The 22,173-nt window shown below is 37.5% G+C and overlaps 1 protein-coding gene across 2 annotated transcripts in view; it reads left to right on the top strand.

Annotated features, from left to right (window-relative positions):
* The window catches only part of GCC2 (GRIP and coiled-coil domain containing 2), a 58,311-nt gene extending 36,367 nt beyond the window's left edge, over window positions 1-21,944 (top strand). For both annotated transcript variants that reach the window (XM_058534338.1, XM_058534339.1), the window contains 7 exons: window positions 332-453; window positions 3,616-3,792; window positions 6,340-6,557; window positions 9,353-9,547; window positions 10,582-10,721; window positions 12,758-12,959; window positions 19,699-21,944. In XM_058534338.1, the coding sequence (XP_058390321.1) occupies window positions 332-453; window positions 3,616-3,792; window positions 6,340-6,557; window positions 9,353-9,547; window positions 10,582-10,721; window positions 12,758-12,959; window positions 19,699-19,769 (1,125 nt within the window). In that variant the 3' untranslated portion in view covers window positions 19,770-21,944. The remainder of the gene's footprint in view (window positions 1-331; window positions 454-3,615; window positions 3,793-6,339; window positions 6,558-9,352; window positions 9,548-10,581; window positions 10,722-12,757; window positions 12,960-19,698) is intronic.
* The last annotated feature ends 229 nt before the right edge of the window (window positions 21,945-22,173 follow it).

Here is a 22,173-nt window from a genome sequence, read left to right as displayed (position 1 = left end):
GGGGAATGTCATAAGTGAAAATATTTCTCAAGTTCCAAAGGCAAATAGTGCCATTATAAAATTTATGGGTAGTAAATTAATCTGCCAGGGAAGAAAACATGGTAGAAACATATCTCTTATCAGACAATATTATGTCATTCAAAGGCTTTAGAAAAGTGTAAGGCCAACAGAAGCACACTTTTTAGGGAAAGGTAAACAGAGGGCTAAAGAGTGTCAGCCATTTTACTCATTTTCAAAAACAGGTTTTCATCTTTATATATTAATCTTTGAAAGAAAACAGGAAGATCATGTTACAATAGAAAAATTTTTCTCTCTCTTTTAAATGTTATAGGCAGAACAAGCTGCTATAACCTCTGAATTTGAGAGCTACAAAGTCCGAGTTCATAATGTTCTAAAACAACAGAAAAATAAATCTGTGTCTCAGGCTGAAACCGAGGGAGCTAAACAAGAAAGGTAAAGTCTAAATTAAAAGACGCATGCAGGGCCGGCCCCGTGGCTTAGCGGTTGAGTGCGCGCGCTCCGCTGCTGGCGGCCCAGGTTTGGATCCCTGGCGCACCCACGCACCGCTTCTCCAGCCATGCTGAGGCCGCGTCCCACATACAGCAACTAGAAGGATGTGCAGCTGTGACATACAACTATCTACTGGGGCTTTGGGGGAAAAATAAATAAATAAAATTATAAAAGACGCATGCAGGGCTTTTCCCCCCAGGGCAGGTTATCTGCCAAGTAGGTTGAAAATCCTACTTTGATTTCTTTTGACTGTGGAATTTTACATGTAATTACCGATGAGAACAGAGTTTCTTGGCTTCACTGTGTCTCCAGACAGCAACAAGGAAACATCACTAAGAAAGACACTGTTACAAACTCAAAAAACGTGTAAAGTGAACAGTGAAACAAGAATATAGACTTCAAGATGTAGGCTAAATGGTTTCATCTTGTAGTAGCTCTGGTCATAGTAGAAACACACATTAAAGTTACATTATGATTAGTTTCTTCAATTTTGAAAATTTAGAAGTAGAAGACTAAAAATGATTCCTTGATGTACTTTGTTGTTACGTGCCGTCATGTCGGCTCCTACTCCTGGCGACCCTATGCATGAGTGATGTCCACAATGTCCTGTCCTCAACAGCCTACTCAGCTCCTGTAGACTCAGGCCTGTGGCTTCGTTTCTTGAGTCAACCCATTTCATATTTGGTCCTCCTCTCCTCCTGCTGCCTTCTACTTTTCCCAGCATTATTATCTTCCCAGAGAATCCTGCCTTCTCATGATGCGCCCAAAGTAGGACAGCCTCAGTGTTATCATCTTTGCCTCCAGTGGTGGTTCAGGCTTAATTTTCTCTAGGACCCACTTGTCTTTCTGGCAGTCCAGGGTATCTGTAGAGCTCTCCTCCAACACCATGTTTCAAATGAATCCATTTTTTTCCTATCAGCCTTCTTCACTATCCAGCTTCTGCACCCGGACACAGTGACTGGGAATACAGGGGTGTGGATAATCTTGGCCTTGGTCTCTAACGACACTTCCTTACACTCGATGATCTTTCCTAATTCCTTCATTGCTGCCCTTCCGAGTCTCAGTCTTCTCTTGGTTTCTTGGCTGCAGTCTCCATTTAAACTGTTGACTGAATCAAGGCAGACCAGAATCTGTAACAATTTCAGTGTCTTCAGTGTCTACATTAAGTAGTGTAGTTCTTCTGTAGTCATGAGTTTTGTGTTTATAATGTTCAAATGCAGTCCTGCTTTTGCATTTTTTTCTTTCGCTTTCGTCAGAATTTGTTTCGAGTCATTGCTGCTTTCTGCCAGGAAGATGGTGTCATCTCCATATCTTAGACTGTTAATATTTCTTCCACCAATTTTCGCTCCTCCTTCATCTGAGTCTAGCCCAGTTTTTCATGTGATATGTTCTGCGTCAGATTAAGCAGAAAGGGAGATAAAATGCACCTTGTCTGACACCTTTGCCTATGGGAAACCGTCTGTCTCTCCATATTCTCTCCTGACGTGGCTTCTTGTCCACAGTACAGGTCACACATCAGGACGGTCAAGTGCTGAGGCTCGCTCATGTCTTTCAGATCAGCCCACAGCTTTTCATGATCCACTCAAAGGCTTTACTGTCGTCTATAAAACATAGACTAACCTTCTGAAATTCCTTGGAGCACTCCAGTAGCCGACAAACAATCTCAGTCAGATCTCGCATGCCTCTCCCTTACTGAAATCCAGTGTGGACCTCAGGCATTTCTGGCTCCATGTGAGGTAGAGGCCTTCGCTGCAGCACCTTGAGCATCACTTTACTGGCCTGGGAAGTTAGAGCAGTGGCCTGTGGTCACCACACTCCTGGCATCTCCTTTCTTGGGGATGGGGATGTATATTGAGTGTTCCAGTCTGTAGGCCGTAGTTTTGTTTTCTACATTTGTTGGCATATTCTTATTAGGATTTTGACAGATTCAGTCTCTGTGGCTTGAAATAATTCTGTCAATATCCCATCTACCCCTCGTGACTCATTTCTTCCCGGGCAGCTGTCACTTCACTTTCTATAATCACTTTCTAGAATCAGGGGTTCTTCCTTGTAGGAACCTTCTTCAAAGATGTACTTATTCACCATTAATTAAGCTGAACTGAAGTTGCTTAAAAATATTTTACTTATTTCAAAAATTTTTAAATTAAGTACTAACTTTTGGTCTAGAATTAAATTTTCCTCTTAAATTTTCTCAATTACTGTGTCAGTAGTATATTCTTTAATGCTTCTTTAAAGCTAGCATACAGATCACTTGTAAATTACTCAAAAGTGTCCTAGGCGTAAGAGGCAGAGCATTCTACAGCACATATGCTTTGTTTTTATAAGTGGAGGTTCAGTGTTCAAAGCAGTTTGTATCTGGCTCTTCCTCTTCTAACTAGGACTGAATATCCTGCAGTGTCTGTGTGTTTATACTTGTGTTACTCTTTGTGAAAGTATCTATTAAATGTGGAAACTGTAGGCTGAAACATGATGAGCTACTTTCTCTGTCCGTAGCTCACCTTGAAGCTGAAGTTGAATGTTGACACACTTAATATAAAGTTGTCACCATTTGCAAGTCATTTTTGATCATGCCAGAATTCTGGGTTCAAATTATTTTAATGTAAATGTTTTATGTTCCTTCTACTTTCTTATACATTAAATACTTTTTTAAAAAAGAAACTAATAGTGTATTGTATAGTTGTGGCAGAATTATGGGTTTTAACTGTTTGTTTTTTTCCAAGGACTTTCTTTCACTATTAGGTGGTGTAATGTATCATTCTTATAATGGTTAGCTTGGAACTATATGTTTTGTTGTGTTTTTTACTGATGGCATACTCCTTTAACATAAAATAGGCAATTTTGGTGCCATTTAATGATCTGCTCAGAGATTTTTTTGTAAATCTATATTGCCTAAGATCTAAAATCTGACTATAACGTCTTCTGTATTATATTTAATCCTAGTCTCTGAATTCTTCCGATTATTATATTTTGTTGAGAAACATGCATAATAATAGTAAGAGTATGACATTGACAGATTAAATGATAAAAGTAAAATTTTATTTGAAACCACAAAATCAGATTTTCCTCTTGCAAAAATTTTTTTAAAACTCTTTGTTTCTGTTTTAGAGAACACCTGGAAATGCTGATTGACCAACTAAAAATCAAATTACAAGATACCCAAAATAACCTACAGATCAGTGTATCTGAACTTCAAACATTACAGTCTGAACATGATACTCTGCTGGAAAGACACAACAAGATGCTGCAGGAAACTGTGGCCAAAGAGGCAGAACTCCGCGAAAAGTAAGGTTGCTGGCAGCACTAACAGTGTTTGTACCAGGCAGCAGTCTTTCATTGTTGGAACTCCTAATGAGTTACTTCTTGGGATAAATACAAATTAAAAATAAGAAATGGATATTTCTAAAGGCTTGGAAACTTTGCTTTTCTACTTTAAAGCTTCTCCTTTTGATTGTGTACCTAGCTGTTTTAAGAACAGTTAATTTTATCTGCTCATCCAGTATTCTGTCTCTCCCAGGGCCTTCATAGCCAGGATGTTTCCTTAAAAAAACACTACTTGCCAACCTGTGTCAAACTACAAGCATTATTCTTTCTCTCTAGAGAAAAACACTCAAACAGCTGCTGACTGAAAACGAATATGCAGCTTACCTGTGCAACTCTGTCTTCAACTTGTCATATTCTTACACTTTTGTTAATCAGTACTTTAAATAGACATGAGGGGTACTGGCAGAATAAATAGATTATTGTGAACAAGGAACTTTGAATTCCTATAATAAAGAAATCAGGTGGTAATATTTGTTGTATCTTAGACTGAGGAAAAGAGTTCTTGATTGGTCATCTTTCATCAAGGATATTGGGTACTTTACATATCTCAGGTATGCTTATAATACATGCCTAATCTTATGCTAATCTTAAAAGTGAATGCACTTTGTTTTCTTGGTTTTTTAATCTTTTAGCACTGTGATTTATGTATGTTGATCATGTAAATCAAAAATTTCAGGGAAAGTCTACCAATTTTGTCACTACCTATCACTAGGGTTTACCGTGAGGTTAGCTTATATGTAGTGATGCTTACTTGCTATTTACATCAGAAGCTTTCAACACTTATTCTTTAATCTAAAAAAGTTCTTGCAAATTATATTGCTAACACAAAGCAATCAGTGCAAGCGATGCCTCTGGAGTCATTCAGTCAATGTTTTTTGAGCACCTGCTATGTGCCAGTCACTCTTCTAAGTGCTGGAAACTGTTTACAGCATTTTAGATATTTTTAGGGGTCTCCCTCCCTCTTTCAGAAACATTAAAAGCTAAATATTGTTACTATCTGTGCCCCAGTGTGAAAAAATAGCCTTTTCTTTATATATTCTCTTCTTTTTTAAATATCTTAATATTCATACTTTCTCTGTATGAGATTGTAAAAATGGCTCCAGAAGAATGATTAGGCTGACTAGCCAATATCTGCACTGCCTGGAGGACCCAGCCAAACCCCCCAGTGTCAGCTGGGAGAGAACAGTAAACTTCCATCACCACAATTGTTCCGGTTCCAGGTGGGGGTTCAAGCTTCTAGCTCTCAGTTAGGTAAAGTCAGAAGTGTCATTGATACCACCTGAAAACTAGAAGCCTTACCTTAGCTCTGAAATGTAGTTTTTATCTTCCTTAGAAAATGGTGACTGTTGATGGTTCTTCCTTGACTTTCTTGGTAGATTTTGTTTGGACAAAATGCTTGTAGAAAAATGCAGGTTTGAGGGGTAGCATATACACTAGTATTCTCTAAACTCATAATATGAACTTGACAACTAAGATACCTTTTCTGAAACATATGGTGTTTTTATTGCGTCTCCCTTTAGCCACTAAATCTTGTTTTAGAACCTTAGGTGGTGTGCATACGTGTAGCACATAGAAAAAAGATCTTGGAATGCTACGTGCTAAACCGTTAACAATGTTTACCCCTAGAATTGAGATTTTACACTGCAGGAGAGGGGAGTGAATAAATGAGGGCTCTGACATTTTTCTGCAATTGGTTTCTTATTGGTTGAATTTTTGTGAGAGTGTAGTTGTGGATCCCTTTCATAAAAAGAAAAGGTATTTTTTTTTTTTTTTTTACTAAAGCCCAGCATATAAAACCTCAGCACTACAAGTGAACCGTTAAAAATAGCAGTTCCCAAATTGTAGGTCTACTGGCTAGTGTTGGGCTGACTACATATAAATCAATGGAAAACTGCTAAAAGTAGGCAATTCCTAGGACCACCTTTGGAAATTCTGACTCAGTGGCACTAGGATGAGAACTAGATGTCTGTGTTTTTAACAGGGTACCCCAGTGATTCTGATGTGCAGCGAGATTCAGAAACAGCTATAGTAAACCAAGTCTTGTGTTTCCGAGTTTCCTGTTAATTGGCTCAAAAATGGCTCAAAAAACTTCCTGTAAGGCTTTCTTTATGAATCTAAAGAAAGTGTTCTTTTTCATGTTTTCAGGGTAATAGAGAAAAGATAGATTAATCTTATATTTGTATGAGCTACCACATAAAATAACATGAAGAAGAGGACTAATTTAATTATTTTATGCTCTAAATATAGCCGTATTTTTTAATAAGCCATGAAGGAAGTTCCTCATCTGAACTATGGAACACAAAAAATGATTTGAACTAGATGATAGCCGGTGTCATTTCTCCCCGAGTTGTTACACAACTAAGACCATTATAGATGCATAGGGGAGAAGTTAATTTATGCATTTGGTAGACGTCTGAGGCTAACTCTTGCAAAACCCAGATGAGAAAGGCGGTGTCAGCATCTAAAGTTGAAAGATCTCATATGAAGTAAGTTCCTCTCACCCTTCAGGTTGTGTTCAGTACAATCAGAGAACATGATGATGAAGTCTGAACATGCACAGACTGTGAGTCAACTGACGTCCCAAAACGAGGTCCTTCGCCATGGCTTCCGAGATCAAGTGCGACATTTGCAGGAAGAGCACAGAAAGACAATGGAAACTTTGCAGCAGCAGCTCTCCAAGGTGGAATCTCAGCTTTTCCAGCTTAAGAGTGAACCAACCGCAAGAAGTATGTATGTACACGTGGAAACATTAGTTGTTCACGTTCTCAAGTATTTATGTCACTTAAATACATTCTTCACAAATTCATAAGAAAATAGAAAATTTACCAGGTGACAATCAGTGTCAGGTCTGTGGTTAATGAATTTTGGATTTGCTTACTGAGAAGATATTTGAACTATCTGAACCCTTGGTTATATTTACAGCAGCCTATATAACCTCTTAGAATACTGATTTTCATGTATTTGTTACCCTCCATGTCATAAGAGTATTTCCTTTTCTCTGACTCAGATGTACTCTGTCCATCTCATGACATATGTCCAAATTTCAGTATTCACTGAATCTCTTTGGTGTTCTCCATTGTTAGTCATCAAATATATCTTTTTTTAATTAGAAATATTAGAGAGCGAGAGGCTTAGAAACACTCAAGCAGCACTGAACTTTTAAGATTGCTTGGCTAATACAGCTTATTCCCTTTCAGATTTCTAATTAATTGGAGTTTTAGTTCAGCCACACCCAATAGCTTCCATTCTACTTCCTGGAAGAGATGGGAATGTCAGCCAAGATATTTTAGTATTAAATAGCAACTTTATACTTGATACAGTCACGCGTCGCTTAATGACAGGGATGCTTTCTGAGATATGTGTCATTAGGTGATTTTGTCATTGTGCGAACATCATAGAGTATACTGAGGGGCAAGAAAATTTGCCACCCCAAAATGTGTCTCTTTAACATGAGGATTATTTTAGGCTGATTATTTTTAAGAAACAAAAGGCTCAGAAAGTTTTTCTTGTTGCCTCCCCCTTAACTGCCTAAGAGAATTCAGATTAAAAAATCTGTCTCTGGAAGTGAGCTGTCCGCTTAGAATAACATGACCTAGGTGGTAGACAGGGAGGAACCTCGAAAAGCCTGTTATTGGGCTCCCCTCTGTCTTGTTCTGTTTCTGTGTAGCCAGACACTTGTTTTCCAGACGTTTACTCCTTTTCACTACCTGTGAATTGTCTTCCTTCCCTTTGAAGTCCCTGACTCTCCCCACCCCCAAGATCTTCTTTTGTCTTTAGCTGAGGATTGTATATAAGGTGAGAGCTTTGGCCATACTGGCAAATTACTTGGTTTTCCTGGATTTCTCCCATGTATACATGTTATTAAACTCTTTGTTTTTTTCCTGTTAATCTGTCTCATGTCAATTTAATCCTTACACCAGCCAGAAAAATCTAGAAGGGGAGAGGAAAATTTCTTCCTCCCTTGCAGTGCTTACACAAACATAGATGGTATAGCCTACTACACACCTAGGCTATATGGTACTAATCTTATGGGACCATCATCATATATGTAGTCCATCTTGGACCAAAACGTTGTTATACAGTGCATGACTATACTGTTTCCTTTGGAAAATGTTGTCACCAGGGCTTGGCAGCTATGGGGCATTCGTCAGGGTCAGAAACCAGCTTCAAGAAAATTTAACAAATGCCAGGAGTCATCAAAGGAAGTAACCAGTCAGGGAAGCACTGGTTGCACAAGAGATTGTAATCTAGGAATCAGCAGTGGAATAGGCAGTTAGCAAAACATCAGAAACCCAGGCAAGTCCTTCAGCAAAGGCAGCCAGAGGGCTCATGTTTGAAAGAAAAGGGGAGGCAACTTCACGGAATGGAACATAAGTGAAATTTGAAGTTAAAAGATCTGAGTTAGAATTCTGGTCCCTAACCCAGCTATAAGACCTTGGGCAAAGCTATTTAGTTTCTCTGACCTTCAGGTTTCTTGAGATTAATAAAGTAATGTGTTTGAAAGTGTCTTATAATTCTTAGAGTTCTATGCAAGTGTTTATAATCAGCAAGCAAGGAAGGCTTACTTGGGAAGTAAAATTAGATTAGTTCCCTGCCCTGGCTTCTAGACTCTTCTTGCCTGAACACTGAAGATGTGAGCAGGCAGTGATGGGAACCAGGAGAGCAAAGGTTTAAGGGCAGTGATCAATAAGAGTGTCTGCTGAGCAGACTTCAGCAAGTGTGTTGTGCCAGAAAGGATGCAGCTATCTGAAATACCTAATCCTCAAAAATAGCTAGAATCTAGTTTTAGAGTTTTACCAATATTGAGCAACAATATAGTCTGTGTTATCTAATAGTTTATATTGTATCTAAATATCTAATATTTATATCTAATATAAATATATTGTGTTATCTAATAGTTTATCTTTTTATTATATATTATTATATATAATATATATAATATATATTATATATATAATATAATAAATATTATATATAATATATATAATATATATTATATATAATATAATAATATATATTATATATAATATATATAATATATATTATATAATATAATAATATATATTATATATAATATAAATATATCTAATAAATATCTAATATTTATATCTAATAGTAATATATTGTGTTATCTAATAGTTTATCTTTTTATTATATATTATATATAATATATATAATATATATTATATATAATATAAATATATCTAATAAATATCTAATATTTATATCTAATAGTAATATATTGTGTTATCTAATAGTTTATCTTTTCTAGTTAGTAGCAAGTGATTTATCGCTTCTGCTGAAATGACTCAAGTGGTTAAAAGTTCAATAACTAAAGTTTTAGGGCTGTTTTAGAAATTCTTTCTTTATACACCATTTACTTGTCATTTAGTTATTCAAGTTCCCTACCATATTATTTGACATCCCTAGAATCATTTTAATTTTATCGTGTATCTCTGTTAATGCTGAATCCGTGATTTTGAGCAATCTCACACTTAATCTTTTAAAAAAAATTTAATAGGCCCAGCTTCTTCCCACCAACCTTTGAAGAACCTTCGAGAAAGGAGAAACACAGACCTTCCACTTTTGGACATGCACACCGTAACTCGGGAGGATGGAGAAGGAATGGAAACAACTGATACTGAGTCTGTGTCTTCTGCCGGCACTCACACACAGTCTCTAGAGCAGCTTCTTAATTCTCCTGGAATTAAACTTGGTATGTTTCTCTGTTTAAGTATGTTTTTCTTATTTAATTCTGTTGTCTTATCTATTAGTGTTACTCTGATTTATTTATAAATACTTCTTTGAGCTACTCTAATAAAATTTCTTTCAGTCTTCTACCCCTTGTTTCAAATGGAAAACTTTCCTGCAGAATGAAACCAATTTTTTTTTAAATAAAATGCTAGTCCTGCCCTAAGCTTGAGCCAGAAATAAATGGTTGGAAGTTCTATCGTGGTATTAGAAAGTAGGATAAACTATTCTCTCACTCTTCTAAGAAACTGGTCATTTTAGTTTATTCCTCTTGATGAAGTAGTAGTGCTAAATTTGCCTTATTAAATTTAGTGAGGTTTTGGTATGTTTTATTCTTACCTGTAATGAATATTAATGTTCGTAAGTCAAGGGGAATCTGTTTGTCATCTTTCTGAAGTTGTGGTGTGGATAGAAACTGCAGTCCTGGCTCCTTCATGCGAAGTTAATAGTGATGAGATGGAGGCATCACGATAGAGTGACAGCAGACTCCAGAGTCACACTTGGCTTTGTGATTGTTGCCAAAATTACTTGTTGACTTTGAGCCTGTTCCTTCATCTGTACAATTTGAATAAAAATACCTACCCGACCTCATATAAAATTCTTATGAGAAGCTATGCTATAAGTGATCAGTAAATGTTAATTCTCCCCTCATTTATAAGTAAAATGACATAAGCTCTTGGGACATTAATAGATAGAGGAGGATGAGTGATGAAACCAATAAAATGGTCTATAAATGCAAGCCTAAAAAGTTGCAGAATTGGAGCTCATCAAACTCGTATTCAGTTCGATTACATGCCTTACAACAGAGCTTCTGTCTCGTTTGTGTTACATTCAACATGTAACCTTTTAATTGAGATAGCTGAACAGAAGACTGGAAAAGAGAGTGGACCTGTGTAATATGGCAGAGTAAAATATCTATACTTAGATATTTTTCTTATTTGGAATCTTCATCTGTAATCTCTGATTTTGAAAATTAATTATTGGAACAACATCTTGCAGAGCCTCCTTTATGGCATGCTGAATTTACCAAAGAAGAATTGGTTCAAAAGCTCAGTTCCACTACAAAAAGTGCTGACCACTTAAATGGACTGCTTCGGGAAACAGAAGCAACCAATGCGGTCCTTATGGAGCAAATTAAGGTGAGGTCAAAAAACCGCCACCAAGAAAATACCCTGCACCAATTTGGTTTTCTTGACCCTCTACAAACACAGACACACCCACACACACACACACACACACCCCTAAGTTTAAAAATTCTCATATCAGGCACATCCATAACATCTTGATTCTTTATGACATTAGATTCCTGAAATTGAGAAATGTTAATTGCTTTTATGTCTGTTATGTAAAGACTATTTTCATTCCTACTTTTTCTAAGAAACCATAATAGATTTAGAAATTAGACAGATATTCACAAGTCATTGTTCTACATATGCTTAAATAAAACTTAAATAAATATGGGTCCTTAAATTCTAAACATAAACCATGGGGCACTTCTCATTCAAATCATTCGGCTGATATTTATGGCACTAAACTGCTGATCACAGATTGTGGGTGGAGATGGCAGAGTATCATAGGAAGTGTTTCCTATTTATTTTATTTATTTTTTGTGTGTATGTGAGGAAGATCAGCTCTGAGCTAACATCCATGCCAGTCCTCCTCTTTTTGCTGAGAAAGACTGGCCCTGGGCTAACATCCGTGCCCATCTTCCTCTACTTTATGTGGGACGCCGCCACAGCATGGCCTGACAAGCAGTGCGTCAGTGCGTGCCCAGGATCCAAACCCCAGGCCACCAGCAGCAGAGCACACGCACTTAACCGCTACACCATGGGGCCGGCTCCAGTTTTTTCTATTTAAAGTCAGCACTAGAAACGTGTAGAGAAAAGGTAGATTGTGGAGCAGTTGAGGATTTTACAAGTGAAATATTTCCATTCTGGCTGGCTGATGAGTCATTTCTCCAAATGTAGTTGTACTACTTACTGAGCAGTTCTCATGAGCCAGGCCCCGGGCTTTACATGTATTATCATAATTAATCCTCGTAATCACTGAAGGAGAGAACAATTGAAGCTGATAAATGGTGGAGCAAAATTCAAGCTCTTGTCTGTCTGAAAAACTGTACCATGCCTCCCCAAGTAGATTGTCCTACCTCTCTGCAGGGGCACCAGCTGTTCTTGTCAAATTAATTTTTTTAATGCTGAGTTACTCAGTTATTTACAGTAAATTGTATATGTCATGATATCCCACCTCTAAATATTTTAGTAAACATCTCTATAAAATAACATTTTCCCACATAGTCAAAACATTATCACATCTAACAAATCACCAATTAGCCCAGTAAACCTAAGTGACCATACAAATGTTATATTTCCACAAGTTTACATTCTCACATGATTTCTTAGACCTTATTGTCACTTTTTTAAATGACCCTAGGTTTTAGGACAGAGCTGGCTAACTTTCCTGGACTAGACCTAAAATGATAAAATATAACAATATTTTTTTGTTGTTTCAACCCAGAAATCTTCCTCAAAGACTAACATCCTGCCATCTTTTTCATATCATCTTTTCCCTATTTTTCTGGTAGTATTTTAGATTGTCTTACATTCCTGAATTTTCACTCTATCCTGGACTCGACTTGACTTTTGGTTAAGTGCTGTTCATCATGTAAACGTAATTTCACTGTGGACAACTTAAGGGCCTGGGGTTCTGGGCTCAAGCCAGGGAAGGGGATTAGTGGTGGATGTGTAAGTTCTCCCCAGCCCCTGCTTTCAAGCTCTGGCTTGCCCTGCTCACAGTGTGTCTTGTCCCAGAGCCCTGAGCCCACTGGTTCATTTTCTGTGGAGAGTAGAAGGTGGAGCATCATGGTATTAACCTGTGTAGACTTCACATCAGTCCTCATTTTCAGCCCCGGTTTCCATGATACTCTGTACTTCTGAGGCTGAGGCTTCTTGGTGTTTCTGTGGGAAACTTGGGAAGCTGCTGGACTGAGTCACTTTCACTTCCCATCTTCTGGGAATTTCTTGATAGTTCTCATCTACTTTTTTCTCCTTTCCTAGTCTCCTTTATTGTCATTTTTGGGGCATTTCAGGGATAAGAGAAGAAAAATGCATGTGTTCAGTTTGCCATGTTTAAACAGAAGCTCCTAAAACCCATTTTCAACTCATTACTGTAACATCAGCTTCTCAAAAGTGAAATAAGAAGATTGGAAAGAAATCAGGAACGAGAGAAGTCTGTAGCCAACCTGGAGTACTTGAAGAATGTCCTGCTACAGTTCATTTTCCTGAAACCAGGTAGTGAAAGAGAGAGGCTCCTTCCTGTTATAGACACAATGTTGCAGCTCAGCCCTGAAGAAAAGGGAAAACTTGCTGCAATTGCACAAGGTGGGTGAAGGAAAGTCTTACAGCTTTTGTTTTATAGCTTACATTAAATGTTGGCCTTGTGGCTGAGACTTTATCTTTGTGTGTGCTTACAATCTTTTTCATGACACTGTGACTTTATAACTTTAAAACTTTGTTCATTTGGAAGAGTTCTATCATATGTGTAACTCGTGACTAGATTTGAAAAGCTGACTTTTTAACATTCTCAGGTAACTCCAGTGCATTTATATAATTTTGACATGCAGCAAAATACAATACAGTGTTTAGTTTGATCTTCCAGTTCTTTGGAAATTGGATTTGTAATCCTAGCGTTGAATTCTATCAAAGAATGTTGGGGTTTTTTTATATCATACTTTTTTAACATGTGTTGGCTTGTTCTCTCCTTCTTCTCTCCTCTTCATCTCTTCCACCCCCAAATAGTCTAGAGACAACAGAGTCATATGGCTTAACACTTGGTCCGTATCATATCCAGCAGTCCATTTTTCCAGGCATCCGCAGCTATGAAGCTGTCCTGTATTTGGAGCTTAGATTTTCATGTCAAATAGATTTAATGCTATGATTTCATAAACTCCTTTAAAGTGTTTCACATACAGCTGCTGTAGTTACTTGATTCAAACTGCATCTTAAGAATCATGGTTTCATTTTTCTTTTAGTTTTAAAACATTTTTAAGCATACAGAGAGAATACTGTAATGTCCCTTGTGGCTGTCACCCATCTTTAACAATTTTCAACTCATAGTCAGTCTTCTTTTGGCAGGAGTAGAGATTTTAAAGCAAATTCCACACATGATATGATTTCCCCAGTGAATACTTCAGTGTGTATTGGACTCCTCTGTCATCTATCCCCAGCTCCTGTTCAGTGTTCCTGGGTTATCACAAGTGTCTTTTTACAGTATCCCAGATAGGACGCACACATTGCGTTTGGTTGGTGTTCCTTAAGCTTTGTTTTGTTTTTGTTGTCTATAGCAATTCCATGTTCCTTCTTGTAATGTGTCATTTATTAGTTAAAGAAACTAGTCATTTGTGCTATAAAAGTCATATTCTGGATCTGGCCCTTCAAGACCTTTAACTTGTTCCAATATTGCCTGTAACTAGGATGTGAGATCTCTGATTAGATCCAGGTGCAGTTGGGTGGGATGGAAGACAGAAATTCCTTACAGGTAGTGTTGTATACTTTCTAAGACGTCATATCAGTAGGTCCCAAATGTCTGGTTGTCCCACTTCTGATTGATTTACCTCATCACATTGGTGTTCTTTAACATAATCCTCTGTCCCCTATAAATACGAACTAAACTGATAGATTTAGAGAGTGATCCTCAAAGTTGAGCGGATATTGAATCATCTAGCACAATTATTAAAACTGAAATTGCTGGACCTCACCCCAGTTTCTGATTCACTAGATTTAGGGTAGGACCCAAGAGTTTGCATTTTTAACAAGTTCCCAGGTGATGCTAATGCTCTGAGGACCTGGTCTGGTCCTCATGCCTTGAGAATCCCTGATCTAGAGAACTGATATAAGTCACGTTTAATTTTTTTTTTTTTTTGCAGGAATACTTCATAAGTAGTACTGGTAGTTTCTTTGAATCTGTTTTCTACAATACATCTTTCCAATGATGAGGGAGGAATGTTCTTAACACTGATAGTAATCTCAGTTCTGCTAATTGTAGAGTACATTACCTTAGCCACAATAGCATTTTTGTCACAAGATCAAAAATAATACTTCATGTACATTTTTAGTAATATAGTTATCCTAAATTATCAATTTGCTTTTATATATTACTTATTTATTCTACCAAAGGTAAAACTATTTTTTTTCATTGTAAGATTAACCAAGACTTTAGGAAAGATATATGTATTTTTAAATTAAAACATAATTGTCAAGTTGAACAATGATATGATCTCAAAATATTGAGCATATCTAATAGTCCTCTTTTAAAAGCCCAGCATGTTTAATGTAATGTAGATGTTACTAAACTCAAGTGGCTCCTGTAAGTTGAAGGTCCATTGATTAAAAGATCTCAAAGAGACTAATCTAAGGGTCCCAATGACACAGAGATCATTGGTCATTCCACACAGGATATATATATAGAAGTTCATTAGAAACCCAGAACTCTGACATGCTTTTGCTAAGTCCTGTAAACATGTAGAAAATCCCCACTTACTAAACTTAAACTAGTTTACCTTTTTTTTTTTTTTTTTTTTGCTGAGGAAGATTCACCCTGAGCTAACATCTGTGCCAGTCTTCCTCTATTTTGTATGTGGTTCACCACCACAGCATGGCCACTGACTAGTGGTATAGGTCCACGCCCGGGAACCAAACCCAGGCTGCCGAAGCAGAATATGCTGAACTTAACCACTAGGCCACAGGGCTGGCCCCCCTAGTTTACCTTCTAAATGTTATTCACTTCTAATCTCAAATCTGTGTAAGCAAATAAAAGAAAACCTATAAAAATTAAATTAAAAACAGTTACTGTCTGGCAGCAGATCTAGATGTGGCTTAAGAGAGAATGGAAAATAGGTCAGAAGGAATTAGAGAAATTCAGAGTTCAGCGTGGAATAACAAAAAAATGAAAAAAACAGAAGAGTGGGTAGTAGACATAGAGATAGAATGAAGACTTTTAACATATATTTAATAATTAAAGTTCCGGAGAGGAGAGAAAAGAATGAGGTAGAGACAATATTTGAAGAGAATGGCTGAAAATTTTCCAGAACTGCTGAAAGATATCCACCCACAGATTTGAAAATCTCAATAAAATTTCAAGTAGGATAAATAAAAGGAAGTCTACCTCTATTCACACAAAAGTGAAACTGCCCCCAAAAGAGGATGGAGAAAAATCTCAAAAGCAACCAGAGAAAGAACACACATCACCCCATTACCTTTAAAGAAGTAACAGATGGGCTCACAATGGACTTCTCAGCAGCATTGGTGGAATACTGTCTTTAGTGTGCTGTAAGAAATAACTGCCAACTTTGCAAAATTATTTTTCAAGATCTTTTCTGATAAACAGAAACTTAAAGAATTTGCCTCCATTGGAAATTCTCAACAATGTACTTCATGTCTAAGGAAAGTTTTCTAGGTGGAAGATCGGAGATGCAAGAAGGAATGTCATGCAGAGGAAACTTGTCGCCATACTATAGATATGGGTCCTGGGCCACACCAAGGACATTTCTTTACCAAGGCCCTGAAGATAATAACCCACATTCCACATATGTGGGGTGCCAGAAGAGAGGATCTAAGAGCGACTTTTCCTGACACTGAAAGGAATAGGACCATAACAACAAAGAGCAAAATACCTCTTGCCTCCTTCATCTTCTTTGAAGCAATGTTTGTGATCTCTGATTTTGTGTAGCTTCTAACAGCAATTTTTTATGCAGGTCGCTAACCATTAGTGGATAGTGAAATTAATTTGGTGGATCACATCCAGAATTTTTTTGTGTGTGTGTGAGGAATATCAGCCCTGAGCTAACATCCATGCCAATCCTCCTCTTTTTGCTGAGGAAGACTGGCCCTGAGCTAACATCCATGCCCATCTTCCTCCACTTTATGTGGGATGCCACCACAGCATGGCCTGACAAGCAGTGTGTTGGTGTGCTCCCAGGATCCGAACCCCGGGCCGCCACCAGCGGACGGCGTGCACTTAACTGCTACACCATGGGGCCAGCCCCCAGAATATTTTTTAAAAATAGAATAAGGCAAACAAACATCAACATACATTGAATCTAGTAAGGGTAAGAATTGTTTCTTGGAACTGTCTAGATATGTGTGGATGTTGATATCTGTCTGACTGTATTTCTCTCTATGAGTCTGTGTCACAAATATTTGAGAAACATTAGCTTAGGGAATAAAGTAGGTTATCCAGCTCTGACACGTGACCTCAAACTCCTTATAATAAACACTCATTAAAGACACAACTTGCACCCCAAGGAAAGTGTCATGAGCTGCTCAGAGCTGCCTGTTGCATCTCTGTGTAAGGTAAAACAACATAAAGTGCCACATTAATCCCCAAACAAGTAACATGAAGAAGACACTGCTAAGAAGTGTAGATTGTTGCTCTGCTTCAGTGTAAATGTTAACTCACCCTGCTCCCTGCATATCAGATCCCAGCACAGTTCACAGATTGCATATTTCTTTTCTACTTGAGATACAACTTGTGATGTCAGCTTTGCTCCCCAAATAAGTTAGTCATGTAATACCTCTCTATGCAAAATTGGGATCTTAACTTTGCTGCTCAAGCAAGAGCTGAAAGTTGCTTCTCTACACCTTTACTCCTCAACTCGGTTATAATTTACGAAGCTCTATGTTGTTACTTGGTATACAGCATATACCCAGGTCTAATACTCTTTAGAAGTAAGTAAAGAGGAAGAAGGCCAAGAACTCAATTGGAAAAAAGGCTAAGACTATCATAAGCTTTTTTGATCATCTCCAGGCTGGCAGGAAGAGAATGCACACTCACTGACTCACTGTAAGTGCCTGATTTGATTTGCAGAGGATATAGAACCTTATCAGAAGAGAACAGTTGCTCAGGGCAGGAGCAAATGCACCCTTTCTCAGCAGGGCTTTTCTCTGGTCCCTGTTTACCTAAGGAAGTGACAAGCTACCAGGAATTTTTTCTGCACAGACTGGGGTCCTGCCATCTGAGAACAGAGCTGCGTTTTTATTGTGTTGTAAGACTTAGAGTATACCATTCATTCCAGATGAGCATACAACGTCTCTGCATTTTCATTTAGGGAAATGCTTACAGTCACCCGGCTCTCACTGTTCTTGGGAGCAAGGCTACCTTCTCCTCTGATGGGAGAAAGCAGAATCAGTGCCCAGTTGTCCATTCCTTAAGAATATCACTTCCTCCAGCTTCCTAGAAGCTCTTCTCCATGCAGATTGTGGAAGACAGACTTGTAAAAACCCTCCTGCCCCCATGATTCCCTCCTCTGGGCATTCATGCCTTTTTGTAATTCTTTCTCCCTTGAATGGCCAGTAGGCTGGCCTGGTGACTTGTTTCTAACCAGCAGAATACAGCAAAGGTGATGGGATGTCACTTCCATGATTAGGTTACAAGAGATTGGGACTTCTGTCTTGCTAGCAGACTCTCTCTGCCTTCTTCATTTGCACACTTTGGTGAAGCAAGCCTCCATGTTGGAGAGGCCCACATGGCAAGGACCTGAGGCTATCAGTCCAGCAGCTCTTGAGGAACTGAATTCTGCCGTTTACCACATGAGTTTGAAAGTGGATCCTTCTCCAGTTGATCCTTCAGATGAGACATCATCCCTGGCCGACACCTTGATTGCAGCCTTGTGAGAGACTCTGAGAGACCCAGCTAAGCCCTTCCTGGTCTCCTGACACACAGAAACTGTGAGCTAATAAGTGTGTGCTGTTTTAAGCTAATAAGTCTGTGGTGATTTGTGATGTAGCAGTTTGTAACTAATACATGGATAAACTAGACAATGAACAGAAAAAGAAAAGAAAATGGCTTGTAAACTATAGAATTTCTCCATTTAAAATTTTGAAAATACTTCTTTGCACAAGATCCGACTGTCGTACATACATATGTCTGAAAACACAGAAAGGTGTCTGGAAGGGTATATACTAAATTTAGTAATGGTTGCTTCTGGGGAAGGGAGGAGTGAGGGAAAGGACATATAATCAAAAGAGATGTTCACTTTTTTTTAAGGTTGTAAAAGTTTGAAATTGTGTGTATTAATATACAAATCATATTAAGAAGAAAACAATAAAGGAGACCTTTTCTGAAATTTTCTTGGAAGCCCAGAATTTTTCTGAACTTAAGACAGGATTTATTTGCATTGATCATAAAAAATAGAAACTGGAACACTCAATATAAACTGATACAACCACCTTGGAAAAGTTTGGCATTTTTTATAATGTTAAACATATATTCACTGTAATGACAGTCCCACTCCCAAGATATTTTTATCCAAGAGAAATGAAAACATACATTCACACAAAAACCTGCACAAACCTACTGAACATACTAAAAACCACTGAATTATACACTTTAAAAGGGTGAATCACTTCTCAAAATTTTTTTAATTAAAAACCTATGCACAAATGTTTATAGCAGCTTTATTTTAAATTGCTAACAACTGGAAACAACTCAGATATCCTTCACTGGGCAATGAAGAAACAAACTGGAGCAGCCACACAGGGAAGACCACTCAGCAGTGAAAAGGAAGGAGCTGCGGGTCTGCACGGCAGCACCAGTGGTTCTTAGGCGCGCGGTGCTCGGTGAAGGAAGCCAGACTCGAAAGGCTGTATACGATGTGATTCTGTTCATGTGACTTTCTGGAAAAGGCAAAGCTATGAGGGCAGAAAACAGATGAGAGGTTGCAAAGAAGTGGGGAAAGGGCTGGCTTAAAAAGGGCCTGAGAGCTTTGAGGTGTGGAAGTGCTCATACTACACCTAAAAAGGATGAATTTTATTGTAAGTAAATTAGACGTCAATAAACCTGAATTTTAAATGATTAAACAGTTGTTTTGGGTTTAGTTTAGTTTTGAGGTTTACCATAAATCTATTGGTTTTAGATTCTAAGTCGTCATATAAATGCTTATGTTTTAAAAGAATGTAAAAAATTCCCCTTATTGTCAGAAATACTTAGTTGTGCCGGGGAGTTTATTTTGGAATTGTCTGATAGAGAAAGACAAATACTGAAAGTTCAAGAGTGGATTCATAACATCAAAGTATGGTGTAAGAAGATTAACTTTTTTTTTTTTTTTTTTTAATCTCCCCAAAGGTGAGGAAGAAAATGCTTCCCGTTCATCCGGATGGGCATCCTATCTGCATAGTTGGTCTGGACTTCGATAGATTGGTGGAAAAAACATTATTTATTAACCAAATAGAATCCATTTGGCAAAAAAGGCTCACATATATTGCTGTCATTGTTTTGTCAGAAAGTGTGTGTATATATTCACATATACATATATTTGTACAATACCCGTGTCAGATAGATTTTAAAAGTCTCAGCATGAAGGACACGTATGACACCCTGAGGTCTTGGTATCAGTCCCCGGCACTTGACTCTGGGCTCTCCAGGCTGCTGCAGGTGAAACGCCAAGAATGAGTTCACTCCTTCTTCTCTGAAATCTCAGCACCCGCCTGTGTCTGGGCAATACTGTGAATTTTCAAGTTAAACTAGATTTTGGGACCCTACCAACTGGAATGTAGGCTTTTAAAATAATATCACAAGACTGTTTATTGCAGGGTTAGACTTGCAGATAGATTTTTAATAGTTATAAATTGTTAAAGAAAATTTGTTAATGAGAATATGAAGGAAAATGCTTTATTGGTAAAGTTGGCATGTTTATTAAGGGACTATAAAGTAAATATGTTGCAGTTATAAGTTAAAATACAATTTATTTAGTTATTTACTTTAAAATGAACTGTTCTTTTTTTCCCTAAAGTATATTATCTCAAAACTCATCATGTTGTCAGAAGCCCTAGTACTTGCTGGTATAACACTGAATATGAATAGACCCCACATTCCCTTGGGGTGACTTCATGGTGTCTCTCCAAGCTCATTATGGATCAACTACTTCTAAGCTATGAGTCTGTTTTGAGAATTCTCTCCATCTCCCCAAATAAAAATTTATCAGAACCTTGACTATAATTACTCAGCATTATATCTAGGTACGAAACTGGTGCTTTCATGTTTCAGCAGATAATGTCATTCCATACGCTTCCGTCAGAGGGGCTCTTAGAAAGACACCCGAAAGCGCAGAGCTACATTCTCACAGTCATTGAGAGTACCTCGCGATGGTGGTATTGCCTTTGATGCCTCTGAATATATTTTATTGACTAGATCAAAATTGTGTTCTTAAATCATAAATTTGACAGTTCTATTTTTAATATTTGTTAAAAGATTGCTGCACAGTATGTTCTATGAATTTCTCTTAAGCCTTCTAATTTATATTCTAATTTTAAGTCTCAGCTGGTGAACTGACTTTGTACTTTGGTTACTCAGAACATTGGTTTCCAATTTAATTTCACTGAAATTTGCTGCTGACATGTTGAGTTTGTTCTTTAAAAAATCTCATATATCTGTCTTTTCTCCTGTTTTAGAAGAACAGACCTAACTAGTGAATGTATTAATGAAAATGCATCTATTTCAGAGCTGACTTTAAAAGTTTAGTTTTCACTTTGTAAACTGTGAAGATGAGCATGCCAGCAGCATACAGTGTACCTGTAATAGTCTTTAAATAAATTTCATTTTCTCAAGTCCAAGCCTTTTTGAAGTCTATGTAAACTTATTTTGAAATATAGTCTCTACTTATGAATGTAATAACGAAAATGCCTTTTTGCATGATAAATTATTACTTTGATTACAAAAGGAATATTCTTTCATAGTTTCAGCAATGAGAGGAAATGTAATAATTTTAATATTTCTATTAAATTTGTTTAACTGTATATTGTTATGCCTAGTCATTTTATGTTAGACACTGTCTCTTTGGGGTTTTAAATTAGTTCATGAATTGGAATTGCAAATTACTACTGTCTTTAGACGTTCAAGACCTAGAATATCAGGTGCTTGAGAGAACGTAGCTTGACCTTTTGGTATGCGATGGCGTAGACTGTGGTACCCGCTGTGCCTGACATCTGCCTTCTAACTGAAGCTGGAAGCCACGCTCAGCCTTCCTTTGGGCACTGCTCAGGTTCCAGCCTCCTCTGAGATGGATGACGTCTCTTGTGTACAATGAGCTTTAGTTATGCTTCAAGTGGGGTAAGATGGAGAGTTATATTCTGATGAACAGATTTTGGCAGAAGTGTAAGTGAACTATTTACCAGCAAAGCCAAGGCTTGCTAAAGGCATACAGTGCTTTGTGTTCTTTTTAAACCACTTGTTAGCTGATGGTGTAGCTAGAGATAAATAGTAATGAGGAGGGTGAAGTTTCCCATAAAGACACGGTTTTGGTATTTGGTGAATGGCACGGTGCACAAAAAGTACTCATACCATATGATTAAATCAGATTGTGGTGGTCACAACCTGTCTCAAGACTCTTCTATTTTGCTTTGGTATCTGAAAATCAGCTATTGCTTCAAGATAAACACCAAGGGAAACCTGATACAAGTTTGCAGATGTCTTTGAGCTGATTTTCACCCATGAGTGTTAAAAATCATTTGGTTATTTATGTATAAGTTAATATTTAGAAGGAAAATCTTTTTCACCTGCATTCAAAATGTGATTACGTGAGAAAAAATCAAGTTGTGACCT

The sequence above is a fragment of the Diceros bicornis genome, chromosome 40 (genome assembly GCF_020826845.1).
Source record: "Diceros bicornis minor isolate mBicDic1 chromosome 40, mDicBic1.mat.cur, whole genome shotgun sequence".
Classification (NCBI taxonomy): domain Eukaryota; kingdom Metazoa; phylum Chordata; class Mammalia; order Perissodactyla; family Rhinocerotidae; genus Diceros; species Diceros bicornis.
The sequence above is the reverse complement of the archived record's forward strand: the minus strand, read 5'-3'. Positions and strand labels throughout refer to the sequence as shown.